This window comes from Lupinus angustifolius, chromosome LG01, assembly GCF_001865875.1.
Source record: "Lupinus angustifolius cultivar Tanjil chromosome LG01, LupAngTanjil_v1.0, whole genome shotgun sequence".
In the NCBI taxonomy this organism is placed as follows: Eukaryota; Viridiplantae; Streptophyta; class Magnoliopsida; order Fabales; family Fabaceae; genus Lupinus; species Lupinus angustifolius.
In genome coordinates, this window is record NC_032009.1 from 22,226,292 (window position 1) to 22,253,343 (window position 27,052).

At 31.8% G+C, this 27,052-nt stretch overlaps 5 protein-coding genes across 6 annotated transcripts; 4 read left to right on the plus strand and 1 right to left on the minus strand.

Annotated features, from left to right (window-relative positions):
- On the plus strand, positions 2,132–6,568 carry LOC109355720 (plasma membrane ATPase 4-like; the record flags this gene model as incomplete). Its single annotated transcript, XM_019598916.1, has 15 exons — positions 2,132–2,260; positions 2,352–2,588; positions 2,893–3,654; positions 3,751–3,873; positions 3,955–4,059; positions 4,154–4,298; positions 4,407–4,571; positions 4,675–4,913; positions 5,010–5,042; positions 5,129–5,210; positions 5,313–5,473; positions 5,567–5,734; positions 5,858–6,040; positions 6,131–6,315; positions 6,419–6,568. Coding segments are annotated over 15 exons (2,814 nt in total), but the record flags the coding sequence as incomplete, so codon positions are not given.
- On the plus strand, positions 9,001–9,762 carry LOC109355713 (uncharacterized protein At4g30180-like). The gene has a single exon (XM_019598906.1). The coding sequence runs from the start codon at positions 9,153–9,155 to the stop codon at positions 9,681–9,683; it is 531 nt and encodes a 176-aa protein (XP_019454451.1). The 5' UTR covers positions 9,001–9,152; the 3' UTR covers positions 9,684–9,762.
- LOC109355730 lies at positions 10,581–12,756 on the plus strand. The gene is made up of 3 exons (XM_019598928.1): positions 10,581–10,802; positions 11,188–11,358; positions 12,360–12,756. The coding sequence occupies exons 1-3, from the start codon at positions 10,657–10,659 to the stop codon at positions 12,595–12,597; spliced, it is 555 nt and encodes a 184-aa protein (XP_019454473.1). The 5' UTR covers positions 10,581–10,656; the 3' UTR covers positions 12,598–12,756.
- LOC109355738 lies at positions 21,295–24,206 on the plus strand. Of its 2 annotated transcripts, none has more exons than XM_019598951.1 (3): positions 21,295–21,781; positions 22,829–22,998; positions 23,578–24,206. In XM_019598951.1, exons 2-3 carry the CDS (start codon positions 22,927–22,929, stop codon positions 24,100–24,102), a joined length of 597 nt encoding a protein of 198 aa, XP_019454496.1. In that variant the 5' UTR covers positions 21,295–21,781; positions 22,829–22,926; the 3' UTR covers positions 24,103–24,206. The 2 variants fall into 2 exon arrangements, with proteins under 2 accessions (XP_019454496.1, XP_019454487.1); XM_019598942.1 differs by having other exon boundaries at positions 21,298–21,781; positions 22,790–22,998.
- Positions 25,247–27,052, minus strand: LOC109355753 (spermidine hydroxycinnamoyl transferase). The gene has a single exon (XM_019598961.1). It carries the CDS (start codon positions 26,980–26,982, stop codon positions 25,606–25,608), a length of 1,377 nt encoding a protein of 458 aa, XP_019454506.1. The 5' UTR covers positions 26,983–27,052; the 3' UTR covers positions 25,247–25,605.

Here is a 27,052-nt window from a genome sequence, read left to right on the forward strand (position 1 = left end):
ATATTGAGTTTGAAACTAACATATTTCATATATTGTTATACACGTATTGTTACACGTGTTACTAATTATGAAATGTAAGGTTATAAATGTAATTATTATATATTTTACTAATTGATATATATGTTACTAATCATAAATTATATTATTATATATGATTCATAATTTTTTATAATAATAATATTAATGCTTATCCTTTTATGAATAAATAATATATTTTGTAATACATTTTAAATTTTCAATTGATGCAAGATTTTTTTATAAAAAAGTAAATGGAAAAACCGTGGACTGAACTGAACCGAACCATTCAAGAACGGTTTGGTTCTTATTGTTAAATTTGCGGTTAATTGAGTAGAACCGAATCATATATTTTTGATCAGTTCAGTTACTAAATTACACCAAAAACCAAACTGAACCGAACCGAATTTTTACACTCCAACTTTTTTTTTTTTCATGGTACTTTAAGATTTTCTCTATTTATGTTGTGCACATCCTGCGCCGCCAGATTCACCGTTTTTTAGTAATACGCCCTTATTAATGGAAAATTGTATGTGCTCAAAGAAACACTTTAATTAAGTTCTCGAAAAATATAAATATGCTGAGATATGTTTTTGCTATAACAAAATGAATATAAATATTTATACATAACATAAGGGTTATTGATGATTAAATATAAACAATAACAATAATATAAAAAACTCTTGTATCTTTTGTGCATTGTGTACCTGTATAGATTTTTTTTAATTTGTGACAACACTTAGGTGTTGTTTATGGGATTAAATCTGATGTTCCATTTATTATCTTTATTGGTTGAAAAATATATTTAAATTAAAATTATAATTATTAAATAATTTTTTGGTCACTTATATCATTTCGCACATTAAATGACACAAAGAAGTGAGACTAAGTTGTTTGTTGCTTGCTTTCTATATTTTGATGATAATGGTTATGATATATATGTCATACTTAATAGTAACACATATATGAGATTGGAAAACATTCCCCTCTATTATTATCAATAAGTTTATAAGTTATTGTTAGTTGTTTTCACCAATATATATTTAAATTAAAATTTGCCTCTTACGAAATAAGAAATAAACTTTTATACTTCAGTTACAATTTAATTTTAAAATCCAATCTCAATTGAGTGGCTAATCAAACATTACAATTTGGAGTAATGTTTAGAGGTATATATTCTATTGTATTTTATAAATGCTTAGTTATAAATTCTAAGAGTTTTTTTGTAGTAAAAATCAACATTGACGTGGAAAGTTATTTTGAAAATAAATTTGCATCGTCTTTTGCAACTTAAAAATTCTCCTTAGATTCTCTTTCTACAAATAAAGTTTATTAAAGTAGTCATCTTTGAATCTTATCAATATTTGGGACGTGTAATTTCATTACAATAAAATATGTCCATTCTTATGATATTTTGTATTTTTGGTATTGTTGTATTTTATTTTGCCCATCATTCTTAGCTATATCTATATTATTAATAAAAGGAAAACACAAAATAATCACTCATTATGGTGTAATTTGTGTTTTCCTATTTTGTCCTTAATATCTTTTTATTTTTACCAAAAAACCATATAATATTATTTTCTTATTTTATTCTTATTATTTTCTTCTATACTATTAATAATCGGAAAACACAAAATAACCATCCATTATGGTGTAATTTGTATTTTCTAATTTTGCCCTCAATATCTTTTTATTTTTACCAAAAAACCATATAATATTATTTTCTTATTTTATCTTTATTATCTTTATTATCTTTTTATTTTTTGGTATTGATAACATAAAATGGATTAGTAATTTAATGAAGCAGAAATACTAGCCTCGAATTCTATTCTACCATGGCCAATGAATAAAAAATGTAGGTAGTCTATGCGCATGTTTAGAAGAAAATAATAGAAATAAAAAGTTTGAGAACTTTTATTTATGACTGAAGTTTTTCTTGGTCTGCTATTGCCCTCCAATCACCAATTAGGAAGCACGTCGTAAGACTCAAACCCACATGCACCAAAGGGTTTTCAAATTTATGTATTGAATTGATCCATAGTAATTTATACCATGTATTGCTATAATCAAATCTTTTAGAATGTGCTAAGCAATCTAGTTTTCTTAAATTACTTGTTTTCAGGAACGCATTCCTATTGAAGAGGTGTTCCAGCAATGGAAATGTTCCAGAGAAGGTTTGTCTTCGGACGAAGGAAACAACAGGCTTCAACTCTTTGGGCCAAACAAACTAGAGGAGAAAAAGGTTCCTTTCTCTATTTTGCCACTCTAAAATGTTTGTAACAAAGAATTACTATATACAAGTGTGCTTATTGGTTATTGATTTTAATGAATAGGAAAGCAAAATTCTCAAGTTTCTTGGGTTCATGTGGAATCCCCTGTCATGGGTCATGGAAGCTGCAGCAATTATGGCAATTGCTCTTGCAAATGGCGACGGGAAGCCCCCGGATTGGCAAGATTTTGTTGGTATTATTTGCTTGTTGGTGATCAACTCCACCATCAGTTTCATCGAAGAAAACAATGCCGGAAATGCTGCTGCTGCCCTTATGGCTGGTCTTGCTCCCAAGACAAAGGTATATAAATCGAAGTTTGAGTATGTGTGCTATGCATCAGTTAACAGTGGATAATGTGCTTGGCTAATGAGACCTATAGTGTTTTTTAATGACTAAAGATATGCAAAAGCGATGATCGGGTAATGAGAAAAAAATGAGAGGTCTTACTCTCACATCTCATTTACCGAAAAGCAAAAGTTGTTTTTCGGTTTTGAATTTTGTAGGTGTTGGTTTTGAAGTGTTTGGACATCTAGAATTAGTAACAAATTTAAGGTTTTATAATGACTGAATTACTAACTCAAAATACTCTCGTGGTTGCTTGCAGGTTCTTAGAGATGGTAGATGGAGTGAGGAAGAGGCTGCAATTCTAGTCCCTGGAGACATCATAAGCATCAAACTAGGTGATATAGTTCCTGCTGATGCTCGTCTTCTTGAGGGTGATCCTTTGAAGATTGATCAATCTGCTCTGACTGGAGAGTCACTTCCCGTGAGTAAAAATCCCGGGGATGAAGTTTTCTCTGGCTCAACTTGTAAACAAGGTGAAATTGAAGCTGTTGTCTTTGCAACTGGTGTCCACACATTTTTCGGGAAAGCAGCTCACTTGGTGGATAGTACCAACCAAGTTGGACATTTCCAAAAAGTGCTTACGGCAATTGGAAACTTCTGTATTTGTTCCATTGCAGTTGGTATGTTGGCGGAGATCATTGTCATGTACCCAATTCAGCACCGCAAGTACAGAGATGGAATTGACAACCTATTGGTCCTCTTGATTGGAGGAATTCCCATTGCTATGCCCACTGTGTTGTCCGTGACAATGGCCATTGGTTCTCACAGGCTCTCCCAACAGGGTGCTATCACTAAGCGAATGACTGCCATTGAAGAAATGGCTGGTATGGATGTCCTCTGCAGTGACAAGACAGGGACTCTCACTCTTAACAAGCTCAGTGTTGACAAAAATTTGATTGAGGTCTTTGCGTCGGGGGTTGACAAGGAACATGTGATGCTTCTTGCTGCAAGGGCTTCCAGGACTGAAAACCAGGATGCAATAGATACTGCCATTGTTGGAATGCTTGCTGACCCAAAAGAGGTTTACTTCTTTCTGTTGCATCAATATTTATTTGAGTTTATTGTTTGAAAAATGTTGATGTAACTAACTATCTGGAACAAATTGTACCATGTGAAGGCAAGGGCTGGGATAAGGGAAGTGCACTTCTTACCATTCAATCCTAATGATAAAAGAACTGCTTTGACTTACATTGATGCTTATGGAAACTGGCACCGGGCAAGCAAAGGTGCTCCCGAGCAGGTAACCTCATGATTCAGTTCTATCAGAATTACCGAGTTTTCTTGCACTCTGGATGCTAACATATATGTTTTGGGGCAACAGATTGTTACCCTGTGTAAGCTCAGGCCAGATGCTACAAAGAAGGCTCATGCTATTATTGACAAGTTTGCAGAGAGAGGGTTGCGTTCATTGGCTGTTGCTAGACAGGTTTTTATAGCTACTCTTCATGTTTGAAGTTTATGTCGAAACTTCTACAATTCCTTTTCACTAATCCTCATGCTTCTTCATGCTAATTCTGCAGGAAGTTCCTGAGCAAACAAAAGAAAGTGCTGGTGGTCCATGGGAATTTGTTGGTTTGCTCCCACTTTTTGACCCCCCTAGACATGACAGTGGTGAAACTATTAGCAAAGCTCTTAATCTTGGTGTAAATGTCAAGATGATTACAGGCAACTTTTCTCTCTCATTCATCCCTCAAACAAAAAAATGCATCTCTTTTAAACTAGTATTTATCAAACTGGTCAAATCAATATCCTTCCTTTTGTTCTATTGTCTAGGTGATCAACTTGCCATAGCTAAGGAGACTGGCCGGAGACTTGGGATGGGAACAAATATGTACCCATCTGCTTCCTTGCTTGGTCAAGACAAAAATTCAAATGTTGCTGCAATTCCAGTCGAAGAGTTGATTGAGAAGGCGGATGGGTTCGCTGGAGTATTTCCAGGTTCACACCCTCTACCAGTTTCTGCTGATGTTTTCCCCTTATATCTTTTCAATTGATACAACTACTAATTCTGTTCTTATCATCTCCCTATTTACACGTATAGAGCACAAATATGAAATCGTAAGGAAATTGCAAGAGATGAAGCACATTTGTGGAATGACTGGAGATGGTGTCAATGATGCCCCTGCTTTGAAGAGGGCTGATATTGGAATTGCTGTTGCTGATGCTACTGATGCTGCAAGAGGTGCTTCTGATATTGTCTTGACAGAACCTGGATTGAGTGTTATTATTAGTGCAGTGTTAACTAGCAGAGCAATTTTCCAAAGAATGAAGAACTACACGGTTTGTTGCTCACTGGTTTCTTCATAGACATCTAATCTATTTTACTTTACATGTATCTAAATAAACATCTTTTACTTGTTTTGGTTTGTATTTCAGATCTATGCAGTATCCATCACTATCCGTATAGTGGTAAGTGAATATTAATGTTATGACTCATTACAGCAAGGAATGAATGGATATTCACCGTTTTGGATTCTCGTTATGTCTAAATGCAGCTTGGCTTCCTACTTATTGCACTGATCTGGAAATTCGACTTCTCTCCTTTCATGGTTTTGATTATTGCCATTCTTAATGATGGTAAAGATGTTAACAAAATATTTCTATGAAATAGACTTGAATATCTTCATGACGATGATGATTGACAATTTAGTTAATATAAAATAATTATCATAATTTTAGGAACCATCATGACAATTTCAAAGGATCGCGTCGTTCCATCTCCCTTGCCTGATAGCTGGAAACTACAAGAAATATTTGCTACTGGCGTTGTGCTTGGAAGTTACTTGGCAGTCATGACCGTCATATTTTTCTGGGCAATGAAAGAAAATACTTTTTTCCCGGTAAGAAGTATTAAATTGGCATCTCAATATTCCAACGTTTTCCTTTCAATTTTTGTTGAGTTATATATGTTGTACCGTTGATTATTTTTGCAGGAAAAATTTAACGTTAGGCACCTGAATCACGATGAAATGATGTCTGCTTTGTATCTACAAGTCAGTATAGTGAGCCAGGCTCTGATATTTGTAACTCGTTCTAGAACCTGGTCATTCCTTGAACGCCCTGGATTGCTGTTAGTGATTGCTTTTATTATTGCTCAATTGGTAAGCATGATGTTCCCTTTAATCTCCCAGAGTTTTATGCATGCAACTAAAATATGATCAAAATTGCTACTTGTTTCTTTCAACAACTCCTAATACTTTGAGCTTATGGTCTTGCTCTTGCAGATTGCTACACTCATTGCAGTATATGCTGATTGGAGCTTTGCAAAGGTCCAAGGAATTGGTTGGGGTTGGGCTGGAGTCATATGGCTCTACAGTATTATCTTTTATTTTCCTCTCGACATAATTAAGTTTGCCATCCGTTACGGGTTGAGCGGCAAGGCATGGCAAAACATGCTACAAAACAAGGTATTTGTTAATTATACATTCTTTTTACTTTCTTGAATGGTGAAAATTTTCTAGAATAGAAATTGAGTTTTATTTCGAAATGCATGACAGACTGCCTTCACCACGAAGAAAGACTACGGTAAAGAGGAGAGGGAAGCTCAGTGGGCTACAGCTCAGAGAACCTTGCATGGACTTCAACCACCACAAGAATCTTCCAATATTTTCAATGATAAGAACAATTACATAGAACTCAGTGAGATTGCTGAACAAGCAAAGAGAAGAGCTGAAGTTGCAAGGTAAGAAATCACACACCCTTGACTTAAAAAGAATCACCCCATGTTTCTCTATTTTTGTTGAACTAATACACCAAATTTCTTTCTTTCCTACCTACACTTACAGGCTTCGTGAGCTACACACAGTTAAGGAACATGTTGAGTCTGTGGTAAAGCTAAAAGGTCTGGATATTGATACAATCCAGCAGCACTACACTGTGTGAGAAACACTAACATGATAGTTACTGAGAGTGCCAAAATTTAGTGCAAAATTAATGTCTAAAATTATATTTGGCTAATGTGCAAAATTATTGTCTAAAATATCTACTCATAAGGGTGGTTGTTTGGTATCTCATAAGTAAAATTTCGTGAGCCCAATTGATAAAATTTTAATACTAAGACATTTTTAAGGAGTATCATAGAAAATATAATTGATATCACCTCCATTACTTTATTGCCTAAGACATTAGCACAATGATTTAATGCATGAATTAACAAACATGTTTAAGAAGTTTTTTTGGACTCCTGTAACAAAATTCCTACAAAAGGAAATTTAATGCATGAATTAAAACCATAATTTTTAAAATAGTAAAATGTGAAAACTTATAAACTAAATTCACCAAAAAAAACCTAAATGGCTAAAATCACTGATTAAACAAACCTAAAAAGTAAAATGAAAAAAAGCATTTACGCCTTTAATATATTTGTATGGCCTTCAATACCTATCTATGATCAATATGTGATTGATATGTTATCGTGACAAGCAACTACTTCAATTTTAGTGTATATGATGGTATGGATGGGGATCACATGTTCTAATCATATCTCATTTTTTGTCTCAAGTCAATCATATATTGACATATGAATAAAAAAATATTTTTAAAATCAAAAAGTGATAAAAAATAGCATTCTAATTGGCTTGGTATATGAAATTGGATACCATTTGAAATAGACGATCCTGATGAGATTTCAATAACCATTGAGGAAATAATGTATTGAATACATCTCTTGTTAACTGATACCTTTTTAAGGAGCCCAATATGGGTTTATTATAATTATTATTCTTGAAAAGTAGTAAATTTTAATGTCGGATTAGACAATCAATAGCCCTTTGATAATTTCACCAACCCATTAATTGTGTTTGACTAGTCACTACATTATATGATATCATTCTAACAATTAATAAACAAAATAATATATTGTTTTATTAAATCTTTTTATTAATTTTTATACTTACAAAAAATTGATATATATAATAAAGTGATACTTTATTTATTAATGTTTGATTCATAAGTAATATATATTACTGTATTGTGAATATAAAAATTTGTATTATGATTTAGTAGGATGATATATTGACCTTATTTTTATCCTTGCATGGTCTTGCATTTGAAATTTGACTTGGTAATAGGTCCTTTACCAACAAAAAATACTGTTGGTTAGTCAGCCATAGCTAGCTATGACATGTAGTGTAAATGAACATTAACTCATTAGCCATTTCTTTCTGCCTTAGGTAAAATAACATCACCTAGTAAGTAGTAACAGTTAGTAACTATGAGAATCAGAAATGTACCATGTATTAATATCTGAATTCTGAGATTCTGCACATCCACAAAATTTTAAGGGTTGTTGGCATTTAATTTTTTGCTTAAATCTACCAGGTACAGAATCCTCTGAAAGAAAAAGGACTACTGAGGTCATTTTCTTCTTGAATTTCTTCTTATTCTTATTTTCTAGTGTTTAATTAGCTCTTTATTATTTTGTTTTAAATTTGGAATAAAACAATGAACAAACTCCAAGTTTTATTATAATTGCTCCTACCACCATATTAAAATACACTCTTTCCATTAGATATATCACATATAGATCATCATAATATACAGTAAATTAACTTGGGATCAATAAATGTGAAACTTTCATCTTTATGGTTGGAACCATAACAAACAATATTACAACATTGTTAATGGTGTACTGAAATTGGATAACTTTGAGACAATTTTACTATCTAAAATACATAATATGTTAAAAATACATCTTCAGAAAACATTTATAAATATTCCTACATATCTAACTCACAGAAAGTGAAAAATTGAAAAGGAAAAAGAGCATGAGTAGGATGAGCTGGTTGATTTGAAATGCGAGGAAAAGCTTTGAAAGAAGGGGGTACCCTAGAAGAGAAAAATAAAGAGTACCACTTAAAGAGGTAGAGTCATGTGAGGGCATTTATAGTGGTGGGTTTTTGAGTCCTTGGTAGTAGTAGTTTGTCTTCTAGTGCACATGGGAGTGTCCTTTCAGTGGGTTGTTGTGAAAAGTAAGAAACATGTTAGCCCATGTGCCATTCTAAATGGACCACTCCAAACATTCTGCACACAAATCTTTGTTCTGTTTTTGCTTGTGTCACTTCTGACTACCCTATAATCACTCTCACACTCGACTCATAAGATTCAAAATTATGGATATGATGTAACAATAAGATCGACTAACTTCTGATCTAACGCCATAATTTCAAATTCCGAAAACAAACTCTCCACTTACTAGATTAGAATGTCTATATTTTTCATACCCACTAAGTGTAACTCTCTAGTTTAGAGTACCCATAACATTACATTTCCTTATGTGGCCTGGTCTCCCAAGTCAAGGAAACTTTGTTTGGTGAAAGTTGAGTTTCTGAGCCTATAAATTGAAGTGGCTATACTATACCACAACCGAGCACTATACTTTTGATTTTTGTTAGCCCTTTTATCCTACAATACAATTTCTTCCACTGATACCAACAATCCTTCTTCTTCCTCTTCTTTAATCCCTTCTACTTCATAAATTATTTTCCTTGAGAAAAGAACAGATTTTGAAGATTTAAATTAATGGAAAAGCAACCATGTAAACGCCAACGTTTTCACTCACTGGAACCTAACAAAATAGTACAATATGAGTTTACTAGAAATTATGTCCACTATTTGGTTCCAGCTTTGATGGAGATAAAGGAAAAGAATAGTGCTAAGGGTAACATCCATTGTGATTTCAAGAATGTAGTTAAGCATGAAGTGGATTTGGCAATGGTATTCTCAGCCCAAGGTTTTGCATGGAGTAATGGCCTAAAACTCAAGCTTGAAAAGGATCATGCTAATGTAGCTACAAACACTACTAGCTTTGTAGAAAATGAGGCTGATGAAGGTAAGGACATGGAAGAAATGAAAGAGGATATAGCCATAGAAGAAAATGAAGATGAAGAGGACATCATGAAGAAGCAGTTGAGGAGCTTAAGAAGGTTGATACCTGGAGGAGAAGGAATATGTGATGAAGAAATGGTTGCTGAACTAGAAAGTTATATAAGCTGTTTGCAAATTCAGGTGAATGTTCTTCAATGTTTGCTAGCAGAAGCAAAGAAGGGTTGATTTATTTCTTGGTTTTCCACTAAGCTATAGTTTATTTTGAATTCAATTACATTGTCAAAGAAACTATCTATTTATTATATATATAAGGTTGCAACTAGGTTTTTTCTGTAGTTATCTCCAATGCAATGAAGAGATGTTAGTTCATAAATATCCTCCTCAGTCCATATATATATATACACACACAAAGAAAGGTTTTTGCGTTCAGTTAAGGAGTCTCCTATTTGGACCAGCAAAGTCATGCATATTAAGACCTTGTTGCCAAATGGTAAAAATATGATATGTGAAAATAGCTACCTTTTCTATGAGATACTGTAATGATATTTTCTGAAGGCCTTTCTATGGAACAATGGCAATAAAAAAGATATCTTTAGCAAATGAAGCCAAGTAATTAGCACTAAGGTTGGCTTATAATCATTAATATGATTGATTTGTATTGCAATGTTTGTAAGAAAAGTACGAGATACCTGAGCAATTTCAATAGTCAAGTTCATTGATTTTTCTCATATAGTAAATGTATTATACATACAATCATACTCAAATCTATTTAAAAGACCGTGGATGAAATGTATCTATTGTATCAGCTACAATTGTGTAAGGAACTTTGTAATGCTTTCTAAGTACAATTTGATAATCATCAATCTTAAAAACCTTTGATGTGTTTTTTGGTTAACATGAACAATTTTCCACTTTGGGCCCCCTTTGTACTTGAATAAAAGCCCGAAAACTATGGATTTAAACCCCTTTATAAACTTACCCAAACCTGTGTTAAACAAAATAAAGAAAATAAGAATATTGTAGGAATAAACTATGGGGACAAAGTTCCACGTGGCAACTCGAGAATCAGAAAAAAGATGAGATGAGAGTTAAGTTGATGATATATGAAAGAGTGCTGTTTGGTTTGTTAGAAGAAAATAGAAAACCAAACCATAATCACTGTTCATATCTCATTCTCTGTCTTTTGGTGATTACAGAAATGTCTAGCATTGCTTCAACGCACCACAATTTCCTCATTCCCTTCAACCTGAAGCCTAAGTTGAAGACTGTTTCTATCACTTCTGTTAAAACCTTCCGTTGTAGTTGCAGTTCAACATCACATAACAAACAACAACCATCTCCAACGTATGACTTAATATTTTGTCAAAAGCTATTTCCTTTTCAGTTTTCACTTCACTTTGTCTTCTCTTTTATTGTATTGTCTCTTAATTTCATAGCTTCAGTTCTGATTCTTTAGTAAAAATTAGAATGATTTAGCAAAATATGATATTTATGAGTTGCTGGTTTAGCCTCGTTTTTATATTTGTGGGGTTATCGTCAATTCATCGTTCATATTTATTTATTATTGACATTTAAATATAACTAATATAAATTGAATAGTGAATAATGCATTGAATCTATATATGCATAGATATTATACTCTTGAATTATTTATTTATTTAATTATAGTTTTTCTATTTGTTTAGATTTGAGTTGTTGAATGAATAATTGTTTGTGTTGTGAGAAACAGGAAGGATGAGAACAAGTTGGCAAAGTTAGCAATGGTGGCACTGGCTGCTGGTGTTTTAACACTTGGCTCGGTTGATGATGCTTTCGCCGCTAAGACTGGTGGTAGGATTGGTGGCCAATCATTCAGGTCATCAGCTCCTCGCTCCTCGCCGAGAATCAACAACAATTCTAGGTGATTTTTTAGCACTACTATTGCATACTCATATTCATTCAGAGAGATTGGGAGGGGAAAGGGAGGAAATGTTGGATTTAATTGATGATTTGATTGGAAGAAAGTTGAGGTGTAAAAGTTTATGTAAGGGGAAAAAGTGTAGAAATAAATGTAAGAGTTATTAGTTGTTACTGCATTTCTACTTTTCTGATGCTCATATTTTAGTTGATCATATTCTTAAAACCAAGGCTATAGTTGATAAGGTTATATGTTATGATATCTTTTATATAGTGGATAGATTGAGTATTATGATGCCTTTAGTTTGCATTCGTTGCAATCTTATAAGTGTTGCATACATCCGATCTCTACTTCAATTTATTCATGATTCAACATTTAGAAGAAACTAGCTCTTGCTGTACTCTTCCAAATTTGGCTCCTCTAATATTAAACTGGAAGTGTGGAACCCAATGTTATGTTTCTGTTATAGAACCGAATACAGGGTTTAAACATTTCGTCTTGTGAAGTAGTATACATGTAATGGTATAAGTAGCACCACCAAGTGTGTCCGTAGATCAACTGGCACAAGGTTTTTCGATCTTAACTAGATGTCTCAATTGGAGTTGGGAATGAGTATAAGTGGTTGGTTAAGTTGGTGTGGCCATGCATATGTTTTGATTAGTCATGTAAAAGTAAAATCTTTCTCTCCTTACATAGTTACATATAACGCGTTTTACCATGGATATTTTAGCAGAGTTTCATTTGAATTCTTCCATATAAACAGAAAAAATGTTTAGTGTTCTGCTGGAAGTAGATACATCCATTCCATTTGCACATACTCACAGTTGATAAATATTCATAGCATAGTTTCATCAGACATCATAAAAGAAGAGAAAATTTCTCTCTTATACATGGATGCACTTTTGTTCAATACTATACAAGTTACCTAACCATGTCAACATATAGTAATGTTTCATCTGTCTCAACTTGCGAACCTTATTCCCGAAAATTATGTTAATCGACAGGACCAATATCTATATCAATCCTCAGGTGGCACCTCCACTAGTTGGTGGCTATGGCTATGGTGTGCCATTTTACGGCGGGTGGGGATGGTCTCCATTTTCTTTCTTTGCACCAGGTCCCAGTGCAGCTGTGGGTATTGGAGGTGGATTTGACACTATAGTTCTGTTTATGTTTCTTGGTGCTGCTGCTGCAGTTGTGAGGAAATTCTTTGGGTCAAGAAATGAAGATGATGATTACTAATACTAGCAGTACAAAAAGCTTGGAGAGTGTTAAATAGATGTGTAAAGAAATAGCAAACTTATCATACTTTACTTACAAATAAATTTGATGTATTCTGAGATATTATACCTGAAAGAGAAAAATAATGTGCTTTATATTAGATGCTCGTTAATTTTTGTAGTATAGTTAACAGGGAAACTTTCAACTCAGGAAGTTTTCATTCATACCAACTTAAAAAGAATCTATGATTTTCAATTTCAAAATCGCAGTCTTTCAACTTCTCCATTATATCAGTTTTTAGAAATTGATGTCAATTAGAACTTAGAACTGAATGTTAGCTATGTCTTAAGAGTCTGCAATATTGTAACGGGATTACAGAGACTTATATTGTTGGGGCAATTATAGTGGGAGAATAAAATATTTAATAAAACAATTTATCTCCTTAAACTCACTTAATTTTTTTTATTTTTATTTTCTAGTTATAATAATATTATATAAAATAACACACATATCAAATAAAAAAAATAAGTTTAATAAGGAGACACTTTATTATCTTGTAGCTGAGGATTGCAATCATAGTGTTAACTGTTAAGGTACCTAAAATATTAAGGGTCCATTTATGTAAATTAGAAATAAAAAATTTAATTATTTTGATAAATCACTTCATTTCATAAGCATTTGATTTTTTGAAATTAACAAGAATGAGAAACCCAAAAATTGATATTCAATTTTTTTTGTACTACCAATGATATTTCATACTTTTTGGTAAGAAAATCACTTTTAGTTTGTGTGATTGTCCTTCCAATAAGTGTCACTTACAAAAATTACACCATTGACGGGACTACTAGGAATTCAACTTATTTGAGAAATGAAGTTTGTGAACCACAAGTTTTGAAGTTTAAATAAGGATAAGGAGGTGCTAAAATATTCTGAATTGAATCCGTGGCCGAATTTACTTAGACATCAAATACAGCTTTGTTAGCAAACTTATGAGGTCTCGGGTTCAAACTACATGACAAATAAATATTTCAAATATTGATCAAAATAATATAATACTTTGATATTATTATGACTAGTTTTTGGGACAATTTAGTTCTCATTAAGAACTATTAACATATATTTACAAATCCATAAATATTTAAGGTCTAAATTAAATATTTACTTTATTTTATTAGGATATTATCTAGGTGTAAGTTGGATCATACTTGCTCACCTAATTTAGACTAATCTTCATTCGAGCTGCATAAGATCTAGTTTAGTTGGAACTATCTTTAGATTAAAAAAATTAGATTAGCCAAAATTCAGGATGAGAGTGAACCATTACCCATCTTAACCTAACTTTGGCTTACCGTTGACTTGTTTATATGTGTTTGTTCAATTAAATAATGATATATCTTTAGTCCTAGTAGATATATATTTAATTTGAGAAACAAATCTACTCATATATAATGTTGTTTTCAACAATATTTTTTTAATTTTTTTTTTAGTAATTTAGGGCATTCACCTATAACATTTCATATATGCCATTGATTCTCTAATCCTTTTATCAAGCAACACATATTCAAATATATTACAAAATATTTACATATATATTGTTTCGTATGTTAAACTACTTATACATAAGAGTACGTGAATAATATTGAAATTATTTTATTTAAAGAAGAGAAAATATATTATATTTGATCGAGTTCAAAATTTAGTCTAGTAAGGTAAGTCTTTAGTCTATAATTGAGTACAAATTCAAAAAATAGTTTCATCAATATTTAGGTTTAGATAATAAACAAGTTTTGCTCGATTCATGCTTGCGCCTACTATCACATAAGCATTTGTACATGTTATTTACTTTAAAAAACCATCATTGTATTATTAAATTTGTCTATCAAAATAAGTAGTTTAGAAGTCACATAGAATAAAATAACCTATAATTGATTAATAACATGCAAATAGTTATAATCATCAAAATTATATTTAGGTTATGTTTGGGTTGGAAAAAAAAGTTACAGAAAAATTAAGGATAGAATGATTGAGAAAAATAATCTAAAAGAAAATAACTTTTTTTAATTATTTGATACAATAGAAAAAAGATGATTTAAATAAATAAAAAATTATACAGCCATTATCGAGGTTTCCTTTTTAAATTATAAGGAGATTAAGCACAATTATATGTTAGCGGTGATTATAACTATGACTAACCATTATTTTATCTCTTTTCCACCCAATTGAGTGCATAAATCAAAATGGCATATGACTTACTATTTATTTATTTTCCTCTTTTTCCCTATAACCAAATGACCAAACATTCTATTTTACTCCTTTTTATTTTATTTCATTTTCCCTCATTTCCTTTTATTCCCACCCAAATATAGAAAAGTAATGAAAAGAATAATAATGATAATTGTGCATGAACCAATTAAAGTCCAAGTTATATTTTTGTGCTATTTTTGTAATAATAAAAATGTATTCTACACATTAAAATATTATTTTATATTTCTCTCTCATTTCAGTGCAAGTATAAAAATGAAAAAAATGAGAGTTTCTTTGTCCCAACTTCATACTTACAATATTCCTTTCAAATTATATAAGCATCATTTAGTAAAAAATAATATTGTTATTTGATTTTCTAAGTTGAAGATCACAAACTGGATATATTTTATGGTAGTGAAGATAAGCTGTCACTCGTAAGGGATTCTCTCTAATATTGGAAAGTTTAGTACTAAATAGGATTATAGTATATCTTAATTTTTTTTCTAACGATCATAATTTTATATTATTTTTTAATAAATAAAATTTTTAAAAAAAATTAGCCACATATTTTAATAATAGGGGAGCTCCTCAGCCCTCGTTGGATAGATTCCTTTATCCTTAAAATATCCATTTGATGTTCTTGGTGTGATCTTAGTGGCAATGAAGTCACTCGATTATACGAATCAGATGCATTGAATGTGGGAGCTGAATAGGATGCAATCCATGGCCCTTTTAAATATCCATGCTTATACATTATTTATTATTAATACGTTGATAGTGTAAAAAATATTAAATCGTATTATAATAATGTTTTTTTTGCATCAAATAAATATTTTGGCTCAGAATTGAAAGCTTAATAATTTTGTATGTATAGAGAATTATCAAATTACTTTTCTGTCATTTAACAAAACATTTTTCATTCATATACATTTCTAACGTTATGTCTAAATCTAATAACTATCTCTAACTTTGTTGATAGTTATAATGTTTGTCAATATGTCATGGACTATATGGCCCATTTCATTGGAAAAAATAATATAACGTACGTCAATTTCTTATTGAGTCTCGTGAAAGTATGAAATCACAAATGAAATCCATAACATTTAGATGATTGATTTTTAACCAATAAGAATATTTTTTTGGTTTCCCACATGTATCATTTATTGGAGGCAATCCTGTCCGAGATGAGAGCATTCACAGGTACGTGAGGCTAACTCTCCTAACGGACATTTTTTCATCCACAAAACTTGAACTCGAAACCTTACTTAAAGAGAATCAAGCATATACCACATTAATAATAAATAATAAGAAAATCTTCTTATGATATTAAGGGGATTGATTTCCATAAAGAACCAAACATGAAGATTGAAGATTCAAAAGATAAAAGTGAACATTTGAACTAAGAAATATTGTTCTTTTCAAGACAATTTCCCATTATAATCCTCTAACTATTTTTAAAAGCAACACTACAGTTAAGTTTTTTTTAATGAAATTCAGTTTGAAGATAATAACCCTCCTAATTTTTTTCCTCAAGAAAATTGTTGTTTCTTGAAGGAATATGCTAGATTTCAAAGGGGATAGCAACGACATTTTAATCTAATGAACAAATCCTTCTTTATCAATTTTGTGGTACTAAAGTATATTTCTTTTGCTAGTACAGATCGGCGTCAACTTAATTAACTACTGTTATTAAGATATAAAGTAGGCATGATGCTGGATTCCTTGATCTGAAGCAATGTGCTCTTTTGGCCTTAATCAACCAATGAAAACCTCAATCTATAGTCAATTGCTTCATTAATCAACCAACCAGAGGCCTATATTATTGCCAAACATGTGCCAATAACTAACTAATTCTAAAATAAGTCGAGTCAGATTTCTCTCCATTATTAGAGAGAAGTATTATAAAAGAAAAACAAAAAATAAGATGTAATAAATATTATATCATTTCATTTATATTTCTAATGATATTTTAATCCTTAAAACTAGAAGGAAAAACATCACTTTTATCTTCAATAATAATAGAGATAATCCTACTCAAACAGGTCGAATCACACACAAAGTGACAATTTCCACTAATGCACTTGGTTGTAACTTGAAAACAATATGATAAGTGTCCTAAGAACCATTAGTATGGTTGGGTGAGTGACAAGTGTAATGCCCACAATTTTAGGACCCCACATCTTACCCAAAATTTTCTTGTCATACCTTATCAACAAAACATGTGAATGAACTCATGAATCTATGGATATTGATGGCACTTAATGTGGCAAGCAGGTGTTGAAATCCAACCAACCAATTTAAGGACCAATTATAATTCAATGTTATTTTTATCTACAGTTGGACCCACCAAGTATGCATCTTGAAGATAGAAATATGTTTTAGATTGAAATACAATTGAAGATGTGCTGTGGGATTGTTATTATTTAGTTAAGTGTGCCCTTTTGCTTTTTCATTTTTTGGGCACTTTTTTTATACCAATTTTATTATTATAGGGATGTGGCCATGTGGGCAAATACATATCTGACAAGGACTGTCTTTGGATACAATAATAGTCCTTTAATCAGATTTCTTTCTATTTTACTGATAAAATCATTAATATTCATTATAAGCCTTTTTGATATTAGGTTCAAGATTCATCTCAATATTATTAAATAAATTAAATGAGTAATCTAATTGATATTTAAACTACTATCAAGATACTAAGCAAGTGATATGAAAATTCTCTAAAAAATAAAGTAGCAATTAATGATGAGAATAAAATATGTCATTATATTAAGAAATAAATTATCTCCTATAACCACTAAAATTATAACATGTATCCTATTTAATCAATTTGTATGAAAATATTTCTAAAAACTAAAAATTAGAACCCATGTTATGATTAAATAACACAATTTATCTCATAATATGATATACTTTATTCGTGATTAGAAGGCTTATAATGTGAAGAGTAAGTATGTTAATTGGATTTATGATGGAAAAAGAATCTGGTTTGGGTTTGGATGATGGTGATTGATGAAGATAATTATTATTTGATAAATGAAAGAAGTGTCGGTGATACTATTATACAACAACAACTACAAGTTAAAAGGCTATATAGGATAAGTGGCAGAAGGTGGGTCTACTTTGTTACGGCTTGTGCCTTTGTTAGGCTACAACGCATGCCTTCACTGACCCAATTAGATGAAGTTATTACAAGTTGTGGTCTTATTATATAGGACACTGTTCTTTATTCTTTTAACATTTTATATTTTTCTTGTCGTTTTCTCCTATCCGTTTTATGTTGTATTCGTGTTCCTTTTTATGTAAGTGCTTCCTTGATTATAAGTCGAGCTAGATATAACTTATTCTCTCATTTTGAAAACTTCTATGTCCTCCACTAATTGGTGTTTTGAAGACACATTTTGCTCATGGTGCATATACAAAATAGGCTATAGATTTTACTCTAAAACTGAAGAAAAAAAAAACTAAATTTATCTGGACATATCAGTTGTCAGATAAGATTGATTGTCAGGAGAGATCATTGTTCAAATCCTCAGCTTCTCTAAAGAGTGAATCCAAATTTTGTCATGAAGTCAACCACTTGATTAGCCTCACAAACAACATATTTGACCTCATATATAGGTCCAACTATGAGAGATCAAAGCATGAATATTAGTGACTGCTCCACAATTTGCTGAAAACGAATATGAGCTCCATCTACAATGATTTAGATTGCCTCTAGACAATCACTTTTCAGGATAACTTTCTTAAACTCTATACTCTAAGCAAGTTTTAGACCTTGATTAATTATATAATGAGCTAGTGAAATAATATAAAGTATTCTAAAAACATTATGTAGGAAGGAAATTAAAAAAATTATTTCAAAAAGTATTGGGCATAAATTTTTAAAACTAATTTTCTCATTTTGTCTTCTTTAAAGAATATCATTAGAAACTTACTAATCTAATCCTATAGCTCACGCCTGTACAATTTGTCTATCCAATTGTGGCATTTAAGGTTATACCATTTAAAACTAGATTCTGGACAAAAAACAAACAAGTAATAAAAGACAAAGACATGGTTGCCCACATATATGAAGAAAACATAGATTTTTTAAACTTATTCTATATCATAGTCCATCAATTTTATGAATATTTAATAGTTTAGATCTATTTACTAATTCAAAACATTAGATTTTTTTAGAATTAATGACTATAATGATTGAAGTAAGTGGATCCATCCTCATACATCTATGTATTACTTAATGATCTAAAGCATAGATTGGATAGAGATGTATATCCATGTGTGGTTCTGATTTCTCCAAAGAGAATTTTGGAGTCTTGAAAGTTTGTGTAAACTCTTTGGACCTACCAGGTATTTCTTGCCCTTCAGCTTTTTAGGGGAAAGTGATAGGTTAGAATTTTCTCCGTTTCAGTTTTATGTTCATCAATATCTGAACCCCTATGTATTCTGATCAAAATATAAACACAATTTTTTTCTATTCTTCACTGTAAAAGAAATAATAATCTATTCACTTGAGGATCACATTAGATAATTTACGAATTTTCTTTTTGAATAGCACGGACGTTACATAATTTTGACGACACCATAAATATATAGAATTTTAATTATTACATATAGAGCTTTTTATAAGGTAATTTGGATAGTTTCACATTATCTAAGGAAAGTGTAAAATCATTAAATTTATCAACAATTATATTACATTTAAATATTAATTATTGGAACTAAATCATTTTCTCACTCAATCTGTTAGAGTAAATAAATATATTTTAGTAACAAATTTATTTATTGTTCATAGAACTTATATGATCCTACGAATAAGATGAAAATCTTAAAAGAATATTAGGATGTCCTATTTAAATTCTTACAAGGGTCAAACATTCTAAATTATGATCTCTTTAGCTCATCCTAGAATGAAGATAAAAATGTTTACCTACATAAAATCAATAAAAAAAGTGAATGCACTTAAAAAATGTTCATAATATATGTGTATGGCTATGGGAGATTATTACTTGAGAAGTTGAGATAAATAAAGTTTGTTTTGAACAAAAACATCTTTGTTTTTTAAACAAGAAAGTAATAATTAAAAGGGTAGCATGAGTAGCAGGAAAAAAAACAAAAGAGTAAAGAGATAGGGTACAAGTGCAGTAGGAACATCCATCGGATGAATCATCAGATTAAGCTTTCTGTTTCTAGAATGCATTGGATACATTATATTTATTATCCCACATTTTGTATTATTTCATGTATTATTAACTTTGATTGGTTCAAAAAAACTATTTAAATTAAAATTGTAGTTATTAAATATTTTTCTAACGAATCACACTTCCTATCACGTAGAGTGACACAAAGCTATAGACATCAGATGTGCTCATGCATCGTACATATAGCCATGGATTCCAACTCATCTCTAGAGTCTAGAAGATAAAAGATTTTATTATATTTAAAAATTATTTTATTAAAAAATAAGTTAAAATTATGACATTAATATTTATGTCTACCATATTTCATAATCTTTAATGACTGGATCCAACTTCATTGTTATGACTTATGAGCATACACATACTTAGGTAGTATAAAAAACTTTTCCATTTCAATCACGGCACTATTGTGTGCTTTATTCTTCAATAGTGGGTTGGAATCCACTTTATTGTTTTATATTTAATATTGGTAACTAAATTTGCTTTCTCCAAGAGGGCTGCATTTTTTAGTTGAAAAAATGTATGAACTACTTGAGACATGTAAGATTATTAAACTCTTATTACAAAGTATTTAAATAACTAGCCCTGTGATCAATGATTAAGCTTAAATAACTCTATGTTAATTGATCTAATGCATTTAATGATGATGAAGAGGGTTATATTTGAATTGCTTCTATTTAATGACATTTTTATACTATGCTATCATATGAAGTAAAGGACTATTTTTGTTTGAGAATATTTTCAGGAGTAAAGAAGAAACACATGCATAATTCTAGATCCTCTCAACAAAACTTTAGATTATTTGGGTCAACCTCCCAATATATATGAAGATTGAGGATAGGATCAGTCAATATCAATTGCAAATCCCAAGCCTGTATAATTGATTGTATGCAATCCCAATAACATGTACACCTAAACTTGGTATTCTGATGAAATCTCAAATAGCTAGATCTTGTTCTACAAGTACATATAGAAGAATCAAATCCCAATTGTTGAATTTTCAAAAAACTAGAAAATTCAAACAGAAAGAGAAAGATGGTAGATTTTGTTGTCACAATAACATGATAATTTCTCATGCATATCTTGATTAAGTGCCTGCAAGACTTTGTCTGGAATATCTTGTTCACTGGCCTACATTGGTTCATATAAGTATCATTTGTTTGTATTATCATATTATATCATACAATTTTGTGGTCCCCTCTTATCAATCATTTAGCACATTATAGTGAATCATAAATATATGTAAAATACAATCAGCTAGAGTAAATGTTACAACTTACAAATATAAAATATTCACACTATAGTATGAACATACATCTCTTTCTATATCTCTATCTTTTAGAATATCACACATTCACACATATACACACACATTGCTTACTCCAAATTTTCTCTTGCTTCCTTCCATAACAGCCTGTCAAGCCTGAATTATTAACCCCATCTTTAGTGTTTTAAATAATTAGAGTTTGTTGCTAAGAAAAGGGTTGAATGGTTCTTACATGCCAGTGCTAAAAGTTTTGGTGCTGTCTATGAACTTTCTCTGGATTTGCCAGGTGTTGCAGTGTTTGTGTTGATCCATCTTGGTGTCCTTTATATTGGAAATGATTCATGGAGAATCATGAGAGAAATATTTGCCACTCTTTATGGTAGTATTATTTAGTAAAGTTGACTTATGGATAAAAATTCTGGCATGAAGGAAGAAATTATGCAATGAACTTCATCACAGAAAGCTGCAATTTTGGTATTTCTTATTACAGGTACTAGAGCTATACAACATAAATATATCTTTCCATTAACTTTAGATTAGGCATCATATCCTAATGGATTCCTTTTCTTGATGTGGTGTCTCCAAAATATAAGGTGTTGCAGTTTTGAGATTTAATGCTTCTTATGTATTACAAGTTGAAGACCATTTCTGATTTTTTATTACTATGGAAGTTATATCAATTATCCATCCATAGTGATGCATCAAGAGTTGCAAGAATAACATGAAAGAAAATAAGTTGACTTGCACTTATCCTTGATATCTAAACACCTAGTTTCTGTAGTGTTTGCATTTTCTTGAATTCTTGAGTCCATATTATAGTTTTATAAGATAGTAACATACAAGGGGAAGTGGGCACTGTTTTAAGGTTGGTGTCTAAATATATTTTTATGGACCTTATGGCTTGTTCCTAGTGGCTGTGACCACACAATCACAGACCCAGATATTAGTTGGTCTCACCATTGCATACATCTAATGATTATGCTTCATGCTGCAGGATAATGTTTGAACATTTAAATGCAAAATTTTCACTTTCTCTTTCTCCACTTTTGGTTAGTAAAATGAAGGCCCTGTCTAGACAAATTATCTCTTAAAAACACTAGAATATTTTCTATGTATAGCCTGCATCTATGCACCAAATTGGCGGCAACAGAATCTTGCAGGATAATGCTTAGTATAGAACTATAGATGGTTATTATCAATGCTCTTGTTGGATTGTAGTTTATGTTTGTTTCCATGTAATTCATGGTATGATTAATTTAGTATGTCTGGTTTTTAGTTTGCAAAAATGAGTTTGGCTGAAAGGAAAAGGAAAAAAAATTATTTCTTCTCAAATTATAGTTTTGAGATTAAAACTCAAGGATTTGCAGTTATGCACAATAAAAAAAGTCAAATTTCCAATTGTTGAGTTAAGACATTACTTAACACTTGAAAAGAGTAGAAGTTGAAGTATGATGGTAGCTAGAAAAAAAAGTGAAAGTGGTTTTAATTTTATTTACAGGCATGGGAACCAAAATTGATTTTTCCATAAATCTTATAGCAACCTCAGTAGATCACAGCAACAACTTAAATGTGGGTGGAGTGAATGTTTGGGAGCATTATCAGAACAGAGAGCTGAAAGATAAGTGTCACAAGAGGATGATTGATAGAAACAATATAGAATCCATCAAAAAGACAATGCAGATGCATGATGAAATCTTCAGACACCAGGTATCATGATGTTCTATGGTTGAACTTGTCATCTTTACAAATACAAAATTCAGGTTATGAGTGCCACAAATGTTGTATTACATGAAAACTTGTCATAGGGTCAATCAAATTTCTTACTAGTCTTCTTGGGTTTCATGAACTTTTTATTTATTTATGAAGTCCATTGTACTACATTTTGCAAGTAACATGTAAATGCAATCTTAAGTTGACACAGAGCAAATTGATATCAGAATCAGGTAACATTTGGTGCATGGACAAAACAAGATAAAACATGATGTTCTATAATGTTCATTTTGGTTCCACCATTTTAGTGGAACCATTATGTTCTACTTCTTAATCTTATGTCCTATTTTATTTCTAAAATATATCAAACATGAAACAGAACTCCTATATTCTGCTTTGTCCTCTCCTCAATGTTACCTCAGTCTATGAAGCACCTTATCAATGGCCAGATTTTTATAATTCTATGAATTTCACTAGTTAGTCATTATTAATTACAAGCCTTTTAATAGTACATGGTGATATGCAAGAATATGAATCTTTAACTAGTTAGCAATTATGAGAATTTGGAATTTTCAGGTAAGGGAACTACACCGGGTATATAGTGTTCAAAGGATGCTGATGGATGAGCACAAAAAGGAAAATAAACAACAGAAGTATCAGACCCTTATAAATGGCATAGATATAAGCTATCCTCATTTCACTGAACAGCAACATCAAACAACACAAATTTCATATGAGCCTAATTTCCATGTTCAAAGTTTGAACATGGAAAGGGGTTTTGATCTAGAAAGGCCTGCAGAGGAAGGCATTTTTACCGGAACACGTCGCTTTGATGCAGGGCCTAGCTCATATAGTACTTCATTTCAGAGTTGTAAAATAAGTACTAGTGGCTATGATGAAGAAATGGAAGTGGATTTAACACTAAGTATAGGAACTAGCAAGGTTAAAAAATCTCATGTGGCATGCTTAGACTCACCTAATGGGAAAACTAGAGAAGGAGAATGCAGTGACCCCACCACACCTATGAGCAGTTCCAGTGTAACATTTACTCAGGAAAGAAAGGGTCCATGTTGGCTTTCTCAAGGGTTGAAACTTAAATAGCAGTTTAACTTATTTGTATCCTTTCACCTCTACCTGGATTACATAACTTATATGGTTCATGGATTCATATCAAATTCCTAGCTTAGTTAGTTTCTACTTTATTCCAATATCCACTTTCAACGGCCTTTTCTGTATATAAATAGTTAATTTACAATTTTAAATTGCCATTGAGGTAACAGTTGTTACTACAATTGCGGTCTTTGCGATGCGGTCGCGATTACGGTAACGGTTATGATTACTGCGGTTGCGTTGCGGCCCAGTATGATTACGTTGCAGCCCAATGCGGCCACATCATTGTGACTAAGAATCACACCGCAATTGCAGTGTGATACGGTTGTGGCGGCCACCACAACCGCAATATTGGGGCCACATCATTTAATAAAGAACACGGATGCTGTCTCTTTCACTTTCATAAATTTAGTTTGTCACTGGAAAGCAGATAGCAAGCTTCCTGAGATGTGAAGCAAGGCATAGTATACTTGAAGGCTTACAACAATTGGACAGGCATTGAGTTTGTTCTGTTTCCATTTTGGCAATTTGTAAAATTCACTTTAGCCCTTAATTTTTGGATAGAGATAATCTCCAATACTAAATGAGGAATTGAGGATTATGGCTCATGGTGAAAAAAACTTTTGACAACCATAATTTGAAGTTATTTTCAATAAGAAAAAATAATTTTTTTTTAAAAACTTTTTTCCTTCTCTTACTCTAGTATTGGAGAAGAACTCATAATTTTTTTATCTTATTTTACTCCTCATAACATTTTTTCGTTTAAGTTTAATCTCTGAAGCTTATTCCTTTTGTGTCATGTAAGTTTTCACTTAACATGTTGCATTATTCCATTAAACTAATTAGCATATTACTTTTAACAGTCTCCTCTTGACCAAAGTTGACCCCACATGTTAACAACTATATTATTTAAATTTGTTTAATAAAACATGCTAACAATCTTAAATGAAAACTTACATTGAGACTAACAGTGCAAACAAAAATATTTTTGAGAGATCGAAAAGATTTTAAAAAAAAAAATGAAGCAACAGTTAATTTAAGGGAATAAAAGATGAAGCTTAGATAAATTCCATGTTGGATTAGATTCTCCTTACATACTTTTATCATGTCCTCCATCACCAATTATATATCAATGTGTTTAAACCACACAATATTTTGCTTATATTTTGAAGTGATTTCCAATGGTAAAACCACGGGAAAATCTTCCATAAAATTTATGTAAGTTACACAGACATGAATTGTGATACATGTTTACCCCCCACCTATATCTAGTTAAATCATATCTTTAGGAAGGCAATTACATTATATTATTTCATAATAACTAATATGAAGCAAAGACTAAAAAGTAACATACAATATGGTTTAAGACATTTATATGGTTCATGCATATATAATCAACCTTGGTATTTAATTCAATTCTTCCTGATTTTATTTGGTTATTTTAAGTTCAGAAGCCGTTCAACTTCATTTTTCATGCAAGTGTATCTTTCCCTTTCAATCTTCCAATGATTCTTCAACAATATCTTCATAAAAATGCTTCTTAAATGCATCCATATGAATCACTTGAAGACATATAGCAACAACTAATGTTCCATCTCGATCTGGACCAGGAAGGATCAAAGAATCTCCATCAAAATCATGTGTCCCTGGACCCATATAAACCTCTTTCCCCCACCCAAAATCAAGTTCATATATTGGCAAAGTTAACCAACTCACTACACCAAGATTAGGGTTTCCATAGAAAGGCCCATTGTCACTCCCTATTGCATGAAGATCTTGAAACCTTGTCAAATCTTCTTGCTTCTTCAAGAACTCAATCCCTGACCTTACATACTCATCAGTTACTTTGTCAATAGCTTCCCTGATTCTGCTTGAAGCATACCCTAATGGCCTTGACATCAAATCACCAGCAAGACTAGTAGCTATCACATCCAAAGTAGCATTTCCAAAGTACCCTTTTGGCAATGGAGGTTGCATGCGACTCCTTGAATCAACACAAACACCTAGAGCTGTTGGTTGATCCTTTTCATGCCCTCTTGCCTTAGATGCACTTCTCCATATGTGACCGGTTACAGTCTCATACCGTGTGTAACTTCGGTCATTCTTAGGCTTACTCCAACTCTCATTTGCTGTCTTCCTTAACATCTCTACTTGGTGTTTGCTCAGTTTTAACATAGCCACAGTGGTTTTCTTCTTCCTTTCTTCTATGTTGTCAGATTGTCCTAGCAGTAGAGGAGGGTGATTGAAAGCTGAATTTGCATGGCATGGTGCTAGTGACATCAAAGGTGGTAACCCTGCACGTAAAACTTTTCTATCAAGAAATGGCACCGTTTTCAAAATACTCTCACCTGATCTTGCAAACCTTGACCACTCAGAAATGAAGTGTAAGGCACTTGGTCCATCAGCAACTGCATGTGAAACTGTTAGGCTGATGCTGAAGCCACCACACTTGAACATTGTGAGCTGAACCAAAAGCAAAGGCAACTCATGAATAGGGAGGGTATAGTTCACACTTGGAACGAGGTAATTGTATTCTGGAGAAGGTGAAAAGTCACCAAGATCATCAAGATTTGATGAAGATTCAGCTTCAATGAAGTGCACTCCTGTGCCATTGCACTCAAGCTCAAAACGACCGTTCCCAATCCATTGCAAACGACCAGCAAGTGGATAAAACGGCACTAGGACCCTGCTCAGTGAGTCTTTCAAGGTGGCAGCAATAACATTGGTTGAGTTTTGTGAGGGTCGATAAAAGTAGATGGTGGGCACGTGAGTTATGGTGCCTATTTGATCCCATTCAGATAAAGGTAAGCGACCACACCATGTTGGTTCAATTGGCCTTACAGTGTAACAACCTTTGAAGGCTACTTCCATGTTTATTTGCTGTTTAATTTCTGTGACAGGAGTTACTTTAGTTGTGGGATCAAAGTAGTGAATATTTGGT

Excerpts from the sequence above, each read along its gene's own strand:
- LOC109355713 (XM_019598906.1), top strand. The coding sequence starts at position 9,153 with ATGGAAAAGCAACCATGTAAACGCCAACGTTTTCACTCACTGGAACCT.
- LOC109355730 (XM_019598928.1), top strand. The coding sequence starts at position 10,657 with ATGTCTAGCATTGCTTCAACGCACCACAATTTCCTCATTCCCTTCAAC. Across the intron at positions 10,803-11,187 it reads AAACAACAACCATCTCCAAC|GAAGGATGAGAACAAGTTGG; the intron begins GTATGACTTAAT and ends TGTGAGAAACAG. Across the intron at positions 11,359-12,359 it reads AGAATCAACAACAATTCTAG|GACCAATATCTATATCAATC; the intron begins GTGATTTTTTAG and ends GTTAATCGACAG.
- LOC109355738 (XM_019598942.1), top strand. The coding sequence starts at position 22,792 with ATGGGAACCAAAATTGATTTTTCCATAAATCTTATAGCAACCTCAGTA. Across the intron at positions 22,999-23,577 it reads ATGAAATCTTCAGACACCAG|GTAAGGGAACTACACCGGGT; the intron begins GTATCATGATGT and ends TGGAATTTTCAG.
- LOC109355753 (XM_019598961.1), bottom strand. The coding sequence starts at position 26,982 with ATGGAAGTAGCCTTCAAAGGTTGTTACACTGTAAGGCCAATTGAACCA.